This window comes from Halichoeres trimaculatus, unplaced genomic scaffold (genome assembly GCF_033239565.1).
Source record: "Halichoeres trimaculatus isolate MK-OKI-2021-1 unplaced genomic scaffold, fHalTri1.1 fHalTri1_scaffold_21, whole genome shotgun sequence".
Lineage (NCBI taxonomy): Eukaryota > Metazoa > Chordata > Actinopteri > Labriformes > Labridae > Halichoeres > Halichoeres trimaculatus.
This window is the reverse complement of record NW_027437199.1, coordinates 12890977-12903371: the sequence shown is the minus strand read 5'-3', so window position 1 is coordinate 12903371 and position 12395 is coordinate 12890977. Positions and strand designations below refer to the sequence as shown.

Sequence of the window (12395 nt, the reverse complement as noted above, 5' to 3'; positions counted from 1 at the left end):
GTTGCTGTTCCTCAAAAATCATGGCGATTATCTTCATTTATGATTAATATCTCTAAAAATTCAGATGTTTATAGTCTAAAAAACAGAGTTTAATTCACATAACTTCCTCTCTAATGTGTTCACTTTAAAAAAAAAAAGGTTATCCAGCACATAGATGTCTGGACTTTCCACACTGCAAACGAGCCCATAACTTGTAAACAGATTAAAACAGAGACGCGTGCTTTTCTACCACCACAGCGATATATTTACCCTGTAAACATGACATAAAGCAAACAGACACGTCTGACTGAACCATGAACTCTTCTGTTTATGATATTTAAAGTCTCCTGAAAAAGCTTTAACATCTTTTTCCAGGCCTGAAGTCTCAGTAGTAAAGAGGATGGTTTTGTTGTTTGTTCAGACAATTTCCAGCGTTTTAAAGCTTCTTCCTGACCAGCTGAGGCCCCCTGCACTCTTTCCTTCCCCTCACTGTCTCCTGTCTGCCTCACAGACGCTTCCTTCACAGCTTATCTTTCCTGCATTTCTAATCCTGGCCCTCAGCTCCCATCTTTGACATGTGTTATTTATGTTGCAGATATAATCACATTCTGAATTATGTGTAGATTTGCATTTTCTGTTGAGTGCACAAACAAAATGCAGGTTCAGTAACACCCCACAAGACTATAAATAGCTGAGAGATGTAGAGGCTACTTGTATAAAAGGTAAAGGAGAGTCAATTCTGAAAAATTGAGCAAAAACACAAGAACTTTTAAGGGCGATGTGGTTGATACCAATGTTATTTCAATTGTTGTTTGTGTTGTGATACTGTAAAATGCTTGTGTGGACTTGTCTTGCAAACCAAACTGCCTCTTTGGGGAAAAAGATCATTAATCCAATCTAGTCGACAGCAAACCAAAAGGATAACTTCTAGGCCTGGGTGATAAAATGATTAAGATATCCCAATATAGAAATATAATAGAAATATGAGCTATGGTCCATAGAATTTAGAAGGAATTCATTAGTTTATAGTTTGACAGACTTATCATTAGCCAATCGCATCTGAGTGGATGAGATGCAAATATAACTAGAAAAGCACTCAGAGAGCGCAGACCTCCGCCAAGCACACTTTAGTCCTACTTTAATGTTATACTTCTTTTCAGCAGACTGTCTGCTACAATTCGGTGTTAGTTGCAGGTTTGTACAATGATTTGTTACCTGACAGTCTTGAAAATTATGATGACCCAATACATATTTCATATTCTGGATCTTAGTATCCAAAATATTGCCAGGATCTGGATCATTCTTTTACATCTGTCAGAAATTATAGTGACCTTGTCTTGTATTGTTTTGCAAAGCAATCCAACCATTTATTAGGGAGTTATATACATACATGATGAAAACGGCCCTATATCACAAAGATTAAGAATCCTTCAAAAAAAAAAATCCTGGATCCAGATAGTGATCCAGATCACCTCCAGAATTTAATCACTTCTTTTTCATCTCATTTTGAACATTTCCTGAATTTTTTTTTTGCATCTATATTGGGCACGTTTTAAAGGCAGGTGCAAACTCGCACAGTGTTACACACAAATGGCTGTGGTCATTGTGGCAGAGGTGCAATGAAAGACGAGAGATGGAATCTTCTGTGTGTGCGCATCAACACAGTTGGATAGACATAATGTCTATCCAACAACGCTGTTACCGCGCTTTGATTCTTTCACTGGGGCTTTGCTGTGCTGCTCTACCAAACTCTCCATGGTAACAGCAGGTGGCAGGTGCTAAATCCTCATTTATAGAGGGCAGTTTGCATCAGTTATCAATGGGGCATGCTGTCTTAGTAGATCACCTGCAACACGCCCACTAATAACAAAAGTTAAGTAGCTGTATCTGTTTTATTTATCTAAAGTAGTAGTATAATGTTCTTCTGTACATCTCTCATATTCAACCTCTAAAAAAAAAAAGATAAACCAAGTCAAAAATAACCTTCTGACGTCTTCACAATTCACTTATGAGTAACAGAGCATTTAAACTTCTCTTTAACTTTTCTTATATCACCCGGCTGATGACGTACCGACACAGTTGCCCACCCAGGGACAGTGGTGGTCAAACTTGGCAATGCAGCGGTTACACACAGCACAGTGTTTGGACCTGATGGGCTTCCGTATCTGCAGCAGAAAGTTCCATCATTAATATCATTATCTTCAGCTTCCATTTTCTGTGTTTTGTGAGAAGGAAACCAGAACTTACCAAGCAGGTGCTGCAGAATATGCTCAGATCCAAGCTGCCTGTCTCTGCCAGCTCCACAATTGTCTGCAGGCAGGAAATAAGAAAGACAGGATTTTTAAAAAAAGGCAGACAGAAGCACGTCAGAAAGATGAATGAACTACAGAGAAATCCATCTTGCCAAGGTCTATTTGGCTCTGCAACAATAGACCTACAGACGGTTTTAAAGTGAGGCTTGGATTTCCAGCTGAGTGAACACACTGGAGGCTGATTTACAACGAAGCGAGACGAAAGCTGTGATGAGATTTACAGTATTCTGTTTCTGAGGCAAACTACTCTTCACATGGAGTTTGGTTTCTACACAAAGAAGAATAAATCCCCACTTCTGCTCTTTATCAGCCTGCATTTAAAGCTTATCTCTGTGCTAATAAACAAAAGGTTTGACATCCCTAAACAAACTACTGAGAGGAGAACAAGAAGTGGAAGGGGTTCCTCTGCAGGGAAGGAAAGCTTTGAAGCCTTTGATCCCGAGGTGGCTGCCCGGCTTTAACAGAAGAGTGCTGCTCTGTGCTAACAATGCAGGTTAAATTTAGCTCCTCATGAACAAGAGGCCAGGGTAAAGAAGCTGTTGTCCTCCATTAGAGTGAGATAATGAGGGACGACAGTGACTGTGGGCAGAGAGCCAGAGAATCTACCAGCAGGGATCTCCCACTGAACCCTGAGTGTATGTTATAGACTGGATGAATGGTGCTAGGTTCAATGGATAACCTGTCTGTTCTGACATCTTCAGCTTTACCTTTTTCTTCTGCTCTTCTGATGCTTTGATAATTCCCGGGTCGGATTTCCAGGATTTTCCAAAGTTGTAGAACAAAGCCAGTGTGTTTAACAGGAAAGGAACATGAACGGTGGCAAAGGGGAGATGTGCATTGTGGTTAAGGAATATAGTCGACAAAAACAATCAGGTTTTATATTTAAATTTATGTCTTTTATTGCAACTTAACCCTTTTATTTTTTAACCTCAGGGATAGAACCTTACGTAAGTGTAAACCTTCAGGAACATTCTTTTTTTTCTTTGTTATTGTTTATTATTTATTTGTTAATTGTATTTTTTTTTATTTTATTGTTGCTAGGCACTGCCCTGTTGTGCAGCAGCTCTCTCTTCTTTGTCTAGTAATTTTTTCATCTATTTTTCGTCATCTTTGCATTTGGAGTGGATCATTTTTTCTTCAGTGATATTTTTACTGTTTTTGCTCCTGTGTTTGTCTGGAGATCTTACATGTAACTAGGCTGCATGTAAAACCAGCAGTCAGCAGCCTGTAGCATGTCAATGCTAATTGGTGCGAGGCCTGGTGTTTCCCCACAAGGTGAGAAGAAGGAGGTGAGGATGACGTGCTGGTTCTCAGGTGTGAGCTAAGAAGTGACAACATCGACCTGTCCTTCCATCCATCGTTATCGGGAACGTAAGATCTATCTGCAATAAGATGGACAAGGTAGTCGTGCTAACCCAGCAACAGGGGGAATACCAGAAGGCAGAGTAGCATCATGCTATTCACAGACATAGCTAACAGAGCTAACACCAGACACCAACGCCACATTGGAAGAGCTTAACCTGCTGTGAGCAGACAGGATCCAGGAGACAGAGACTGAACAGACTGCTGAAGAAGCTCAGTCCTGGACCCTGTGGAGGTGGAGACTGGCTGAACTGGAGAATGATGGACAAGCTGTCATCATCTATTTTCTTATGGAGCTTTCAACGCTTTCTATACACTTTCTTACTTTTGTTTTCCTGATTGCTGCTGCGACTCCTGAATTTCCCCTCAGGGATAATTAAAGTGTTTTCTATTCTATTCTATTTTATATTAAAGAGGGAGTATTGTGCTTTAGGCTTCATACTCTCCCTCTGGTGCACCTGGAGTATCGTCAGTCCTCCAGAGGCCTGTTGGCGGCTTTGGTACAGGCAGACCTTGGTGTCTGATGTAGTGATGTGATTTTTGCAATTTAAGAATCAATCTTCTCAGATACTTTTGTTGCCTTGTGAGAACTAGGCTTCTTGTTTTCAAAGCAGATTAACTGCTGTGAAAACTGTCTTCAAATATCAACAAAACATGAACTTTTATGACTATGATGTAATTCTGAGTCAGATTATCTGTTCGTAGTAACTCGACCAACAGGCAGACTGTGACGCACGGAGCCACTCTGTCTCTTTTCAGCTCAGTCTAAGAGGGATCATTTTACTATCATGACTTCCTCCCAGGAATTCACACAGAGCTGTGACCCGGCCGTGTGCAGACTGTGACTGGTTATTAGTGAGTCACACACACAGGTGTGCATGAGTCACCAGACAGTATAATCCTCAACACCTTGTGCTAATGAGTGGCTGAAGTATTGAACAACTACTGCTGTGCTGTGTGAAGGGAACACAAGGAACACCAATGAAAAAAAAAGAGCATGTTTGATCCCATGTTTTGAACACACAACAGCACAAACCAGACATCCACCAGCTCACGCAGGAAGCATTATGCCACAGAAGTGGCATGGGTACACACAGGAATATGTCACCCAACTCTAATTTGCAGGCGGTGATGAGCTGACAGCCCGTGTGGTGATCCTTTAAGCACTGCTCACTGAAAAGCACTTTACACATGCTGACAGTGATAAAGACCTCTACAAATCCCAGAGACCACACAGAGCACTTGATCTCCTTAACTACCTCCATAAAGAGCCGGATTTCAACTTTATCCCTGCTGAAATGACCTGACAAGTAAAAACACTCCCAAGAGCACCTCACTGGTCTGTTAACTCAGTGACCGGTGGACATGCAGAGGTGATGTAAATGATTGATGACAGCCTGAAACAAATGGACTCTGGTGCTTCCACTGGGAGATGTGGTCATCACCTAGATGTTAGCAGCCATTCATCTTTGTGTAGGCTGAGTGGTGAGGGGTGTCTGAGTGGACTCCCCTAACAGCTGACAGCACAGAGTCAGACACTGATTCATCAGTTTGTTACGAGAAGGTTGTGTTTGTCATAGGTTTCAAGATCTCCTGGGGACAGTTGTTTAAAGGTAATCCAATCAGATTTTGGTAATCGGATTGGATTAAATCCTGAAAATGGGTTATTCAAAAGGGAAAGGATTTCAAAATCGTATTGGATCAAATAATCCAAACCTAGTTTTTATCTGGATCAAATCTTTAGTTTGTGCTGTTCAGAACTTTTCAGTAGGATCTGGATCACTTTGATCCAAAAAACAGGATTATCCTGATCCCAATAGGGGGTACCATTTCAAGGTGGATTTCAGGAAGAAAATGGAGTAAAACTTTAAAATTGGTCAAATAATCCAACATTTTTACAATTTAGCGTCCATACTTTTTATTCTATTTTGCACTTGACTTGTTTAACCATTAAATTGATAAAGTAGATAAAGCTAGTTAGGCTACCAATGAAGCCTTTCAGTATAGCTAAGTAAAAACTAAGGGAAACTAACAGAGCAGAAGCACAGATACTCCTGGCAGAGGAACAAATCAAGCTGAGCAAACTGCAGCAAACCAGAGAAAAACTTCAGATCCACCTCCAGATTTGCAAACTATCAGACTCTTAGCCTCTTTTTTAACATTTCAAAGTATCAATTTTGTATTTTTTTTATTTATATTTTTTATTCAATTTTTGTCGCTCAGATTAGGGGCCATAAAAGAAACTAAAAATGGAAGTGGATGTTTATGTAATTTTTTTTTCTTCAAAATTAAAAATTTACTCTATGTAGGCTCTTCTACCTGTTGTTCTTTTCAGAGCTGGTAGCCCACGTTATGTTAATGTTGACCCATTTAGAGCACTGGTAATCCGGATTTAGTAATCTCAAAAACTGTGTATCCGTATCAGGGTGATCCAATCCAATGTTTCTTTGAAAAACTGGTATAAAACTGAGACAGATGACCTGATCCTGGATAGCAAGAAATGGGGTTTCCATCATTCATCATTTTGATCTGGATTAGATTTTTTGAACAACTGGCCTCTGATGTCAAAGCAGTATTTTCTTAATAATTTGCCCACTGCTAAACCAAGGACATTCAAAGCATCCATGGATGGGTTGGTGCAGCCCCCTTCCACCAGCAGAGCTAGTCTTTTCCAAATGCGAGCCTCATCTTTACCACATCTGGTTGTAAGAGACGTGTAAATGACCATGAAAGTATGGTTTCCTACAGCAAAAATACACTGTTTAAAATAAAGACTTAAGTCAAGATTACTGGGAAAAAAAGGGGGTTATGAAAATGTTAACATGGGCAACTGTCTTTCAGATTATTTGTAATAAGAAATCCAGAACAAGGCAAAAGAAAGATGTCACAGACAGTGGCCTTCATCTGTTTCACTATTGCTTGCTTCATTCCAATTTCATCAATCTTGCAGGACATTCACCTCCTGGAAAGACATTCAGGAGCAAAGACTAAAGAGGAAAAATATGACCCTCGTCTGGAAAAGAAAAAAAAAAGTCTTTCAAACAGCTCCACCCTTTGTCACTTGATCTGATTTCAACCGCAGGCCCGAGGAGGACAATGAGCTCAGAAAAAGAGAAAGTGGGTCAGAACTGGAGGATAAATGTTGTCACCTGAGGATAATACACTGCATAATAAAGAAGTGCTGAAAACTGTAATCTCATCTGTCTTCCTCTACACTCTACTTCAGAGCATGTGAGTTTAGGCAGCTCAACAACAAGGTCACAGAAACATAAAAACTTTGAAGTTCGATCACTCAGACCAGTCCACGTCAAAGCAGACGCTGGATTCAGCTGACGACACGAATGAAAAGTTTTATTTTCTCATCCTCTGATCCAAGTTCGATAAATATTCACTTACGCTGCTGGCTCAGACAGTGAGGAACTGGACCAGAAGCCCAGGCAGGGCCCAAGTCTGCAGTTTATGTAACTGTGTGCAGAAGGGTCAGAGGGAGTAAGATCTCCTCAGAGCTTTAAACTGTCAGATCAAACCTGAACTAAGTTTCAACATTTAATCTTCACGCTCTTTCAATATCTACTATTGGGTCACTATTACACATTATTTCCAACTCAATGTACAAACGTCTGATTGTTTTTATCTGTTAAGTTTTCTCACTGAAGTCCCTCCATGAGTTAATTCCGTGAAGCCTGTTTCTGTCACATTTTGTTCATAGTGACAACTTTCTTTTTCTTTTCTTTCTTCAGGCTTCTTTTTCTGTCTCTGTTTATAAAAACAAACTTAATATGCTGATTAAAACAGCTGAATATGAACAATCTAAACGAAGGTTGTGTCTAGGATGCATAGACAGCCATCACTGGTTCATGTAGCATGAACAAACTCATTTATGTCAACACTGAATTCATCGACTAGAAGATAAGACAAGGACAAAACGATCGCTTTGTATGTGGAAATCGCCTGATTTACATAAATAAATGCAAATAATATTCATACATGTTCGCAGCTGGACAGGAGCTAACTGTCAGCTGAGTGAGTTAAAAGGAGAGAAACTCTTGGTGCTGACAGGAGCATGAAACATGGTCTTTAAAAGGATTGGTGGTAACGCTCAGGCTGGAGGGCAAAGAAGGAAGTCTGATAAGCCCTGTTTTCCCCAAACAAATAGCACATAAAGAGGCTCCTTGAAGCCAAAAAGGCAACTTTAGATGTATTAAAAACATTCAGCTCAAAGCCTATTCAGAAAGTCTGGGGCAGGTAAGCTCATCCTTCTATGAATTCTTTGTTTCCCTGACACACCATACTTCTAAGAAATACAAGCTAAAACACTCCCCCAGCAGCGCTTTGATAAACCAAAAAGGCACTTTTCTTCTTGAATAAGCTCAGGTCAAAGATATTTCAGTCTCCCTCCCCCATTAGTGGAGCAATGAGGCACAAAATGAAATGCCCTCCACAAACAAGAACTCCTCTCTCACCTCCTGCAATTAGCAGCTCCCCAACAGAACAGCAATTCTTCCATGAACACAGAATGTGAGGGCAGCCCCGCTGAGGCCGACAGAAACTCTTCAGAGCTGCTTGGTTGGGTTTCGCCCTGCAGCTGTTAGACACTTCCCCTCCTGTGCACCATTTATATGTTCAGTGTTGATTCGAAAGCATAACTTTGGTGACATTTTTCATTTAACACCTGTTTATCAAAGGTGTAAGGATGCTAGCGCTACAGTCTACAACACTTAATTAATGAAAGATGCTATGAGGAGAGTCTGTTTTAATTGCACTCCCTCGCCACCTTGTGGCCCGGAGTCTCCACACGCTGTCGTAAATGACTTTTAGTGAGGCGTGTGTTTGTTTCGGAATTTAATGGAGATCGGATTGAAATGAATTTTCTTTGTTTAAGACAACTTTTTACTGGATACAACACGCCAAGGTAAGGTAGCTATCAGCACAGTTATGTAGCTCTACGGTTTGAAACGTGACATCAAGTAAATGTTGTAGCAACTGGCTATATGTCGGCCCGAGGCTCCGCGGTATCTGTAGGCTAACGTGACAACAAGTAAACACTGTCAGTTTGTAAGTAGTTTAGTACCTGTTTATATTTAGTGCAGCTGGCAGCCAGGTGTTCTGAGACATGTCTGTAATGTGTAATGTTAGTAAATCCTGATTAGCTATGTCCTGCCAGTCATCTACCAAGCAGAGCTAACGTAACCTCACTCTTCATTTTACTAACAGACTCAAGTTTGAACAGACCACTGCAGAATAACTGCTGACTGTGGGTTAGAATGGACATTATCACAAATAGTTTAGCTCCTGTGTTATAGAGTGATACAACTAATTAGCCTTTAGCTCGGGCTGTATAATTGTCCAGTTTAGCTTTCTTCTGCCCTTTTTCTGTCTGACAGTTAGGCTCCTGTGTCCATCATCACCATAAATTTAGTCTTAGAAATCGATTTTAGCAGAGAAAAACAAAGATCTCTGTGTTCTATCTCTTCTCATTACTCAACTTTGTCAGCCAGCGTGGTGTTGTCATAGAGACCTAGACATGCCGTAAATCAATCCTGTCCTGGTTTATCTGAACTGGAAGCTAAGAAGTAGTATTTTGAAATAAGCTGTAATCAGCAATATTGGCGCTGATGATCTAATTTTAATGTGTGGATTACGATCAGGCATATATCTAGAAGAGAGACTTTTTCAACATCACTTTCAAACTCCTCACAGCCCCTTAAAGCTGTTACAATAACTTTTTCCACCTGTAATTCAATCCCTCTGTTTGAGCCTGCAAAAGGCTCCTCATGGTCATCTTCTGTCTGCTTCAACCAAAATGCATCAGCACTCTTAATCTATTTCCCAAACACATATTTTTTAGAGCTCCTCTCTGCTTGCAGATCATAGTTTGCCAAATTTGCAACGAGCCCAACAGATTCATAAAAGCTTTTTGGCTTCTGATGTATGACTTTGCCTATGCCAAAATTAAATTGCCCATTTCAACAGCCTTTAACACGACCACAAAGCTGAGAGCTGACGTCTTTTTTTCTTGAGTGCCAACACTTGAAGCTTTGGCATACTTCACACAAGTGGATTATGGATGAATAAGTTTAAAACAGGTGGACAAGCGAGAGCCCATTTTTTACTCTGAGGGGTTGGACAAAGCTTCAGAGGGCTCAACTAATGCTTGATTCATTGTGAAATGTTGCATGCAGTGTAGAGGAACAGGTCTGCAGTCTTTGTGCAGTAAAATCCCCACTCTAATCTAGGGTTTACAGATCATTATTTAACATCTTGATTAAGTGTTCTCATGCAAAACATGGAACATTTAACCTCTCTCAAACTTGAAGCTAGATCTCCAGAACAAACCCTCAGGAAAAAAAGCAATCCCAATTTCTCAAGTTTTCTCTTAGTCATGCTGAAAAACAGTATCATTGATAAGCAATGCTGCAAATTTCACAGCAGGATTCAAGTCAGTTCTTCCCAGAACTACAGTTGTCTTTTTCTGACTTTTTGCTTGTATGGTAACATTTTTGTGGGATTAATTGACCACAGGCAGTGAATTTATGAATTATTTGCAGATTCCTTAGACACTGAAAGAACTTCCCTGTTATTTACCACAGATTCCTTTTCAGATAAAATTTGTGAGCTCAGAGATTCCTGGAGATCCTGGCTCTGTCTAGGAGTAATCAATTCTAATAGTATCCCTGTGTTTCTAGTCTGAGTCTAAGTCACGTCCTGGTCTCTACAGATATATGAGAGGTTTTTAAATAGTCCTAAAAAAGATTACTGTCAAATGTTTCTGCAAATAACCAAACAGAAGCAGTCTGAGACAAAAAAGCAAAGGATATCATTCCAGAACCAGTAGAACCAGGTGGTGTACATCCAGAACTTTGTGGCCAAGTATATTCCCAGAGGGAGAGCACTGTGCATGGAGTGGTCGAAGAATGCCCTGCAAAAAAAGAAAAGAGAGGATAGAGAAGTTATTAGCATTCTAGCAAGAAATGAAGTCCAGCTAAATTTGCAGCAGATATAAACATGTTCGCACCCCTGTCAGAGAAATTATGTTATCCTCTCTACTCATGACATCTGGATAGGAGCAAGTTTTGACAGCTTTGAGTTAAGGAAGACTGACAGTTATGCACACTCGAGGGCAGGACTGTTTTAAATGGCAGGTGTCTGAGGTCAACCGTCTACAAGGTGTCACATCAGCTCATCTCACTTACTGAACTTAGACCCTTGGGTATCAACCCTCCCTTACAAAAGAAAGTGGAGACTCCCAGATCAAAACAAAGTTTGGTGATGCCCTAAAGTCGTATCTGTTTAAGCAAAATTACACAGGTCACAACTTTCCTTAAGTTTTATTTCAGTATCACTCTCCCGTGGATACTGCTCTGCTTTTATCATCTGTGTTTCATACATCAAGGCATTCTTCCAGCAGATGTTAAACCTGTCCGCTGCTGCACATATGGACAAATGCAAACCTGAGTGGTGATCTGAGCCCTACAGTCTAACAGCAGCGACAATAAACCAAACTAGAACCTGACAACACTCTGCCATAATTGTTATTTTAACGGCTAAGTATGAGAAGAATGTTACAAGATGTAATAGTAACACACTGGGTAATGTGTGTTATTGTAGTCTAGACCTAACAGTGAGACAGGGCCACAACAAACAACACCAGCAGGACCAGATGGCTGCAGTGACGGGGTTAAAACATGGAGCATTTAACCATGAGGCAATGGCATGAAGTGGAATGTCAGAAACTACATGTGCTTAATTGCACGCAAGGGGATGAGTGTGTACAGTTACAGTGTGATGCTACCACAGAGAGAATAAAGATTTCTAAATCTAAATCTTTACCTTAGCTAAGCGGTGGAAAAGGGTGCAATAACAATTTCCTCTGTAATGACTAAAGATTCAACCCTAGCCCACAGACAATTAAATTAACATGACGAGCTAATATCTATTCCATTATCACTAGGCTGTGTGGAATACTTGATTCTGATTGGTCAAAACCCCATAACAACGTGACTAATTCCCAACAGCAAAAGCAACCAGGGACAACATGATCACATCATCCTGCTAAAAGATACCACCACATCTCACCTCTGCCTGTTGACACTGTGGCAAAAATGTAAGTTTTTCTACACTTCTGGTCCCTCCACACCTTGTCTTGATTTTAACCAGCTATTATACCTAGCATCTTTATTATCCTACCCCCAGTCCTTTTTAGAGCTATTAATCACTTAGCATCCGCTTGTAATTGAAGATATTCTTAATAAGGAGCTGTATAATTGAGGTTTTGTTCATGCATTAGATGAGTGATTGATGTGTAATTAGACATACTTAGAGAGGAACTGCACTGCGACCCAGACGCCGGCATACATGATGCCTTTGATCAGCCAGGAGTCGATGTCAAGGTCGGCGATGAAACCTACAAGCCAGATGACCAGGAATGGAGTTCCCAGCATTACCTTCTGCCTGAACTCCTAAAGGAAGAGAAAGAAAAGAAGGTTTTTATGAGTAAGAAATAACCCCCTCAGAAAAGAAGAGCATGCAGAACAGAGATGTGTAATAAAATGGTAACAGAAAATAACAGAGACTTTTGGAAAGAGGGTAAAGTTAGGGTTTGAACATCTATTTCAGGTAAATTACAAACTAAAAGTGTTCAACATGATAAACATATCGAAGTCGGGGCCTTACCTAGTGGTCAAAAGCAGTACTGCAACCTCCACCACGTTTCATTACTAATTAAGATTTAAGTGTCTTAAG

The 12395-nt window shown here is 40.3% G+C and overlaps 1 protein-coding gene across 1 annotated transcript in view; it reads right to left on the bottom strand.

The window, feature by feature from the left end:
• Positions 1–12395, bottom strand: part of zdhhc17 (zDHHC palmitoyltransferase 17) — a 31651-nt gene that overhangs the window by 3871 nt on the left and 15385 nt on the right. The window contains exons 9-13 of the mRNA XM_074697957.1: positions 11970–12112; positions 10472–10572; positions 2999–3123; positions 2227–2289; positions 2051–2144 (exon numbers count right to left, since the gene is read on the bottom strand). Of these exons, the coding sequence (XP_074554058.1) occupies positions 2051–2144; positions 2227–2289; positions 2999–3123; positions 10472–10572; positions 11970–12112 (526 nt within the window). The remainder of the gene's footprint in view (positions 1–2050; positions 2145–2226; positions 2290–2998; positions 3124–10471; positions 10573–11969; positions 12113–12395) is intronic.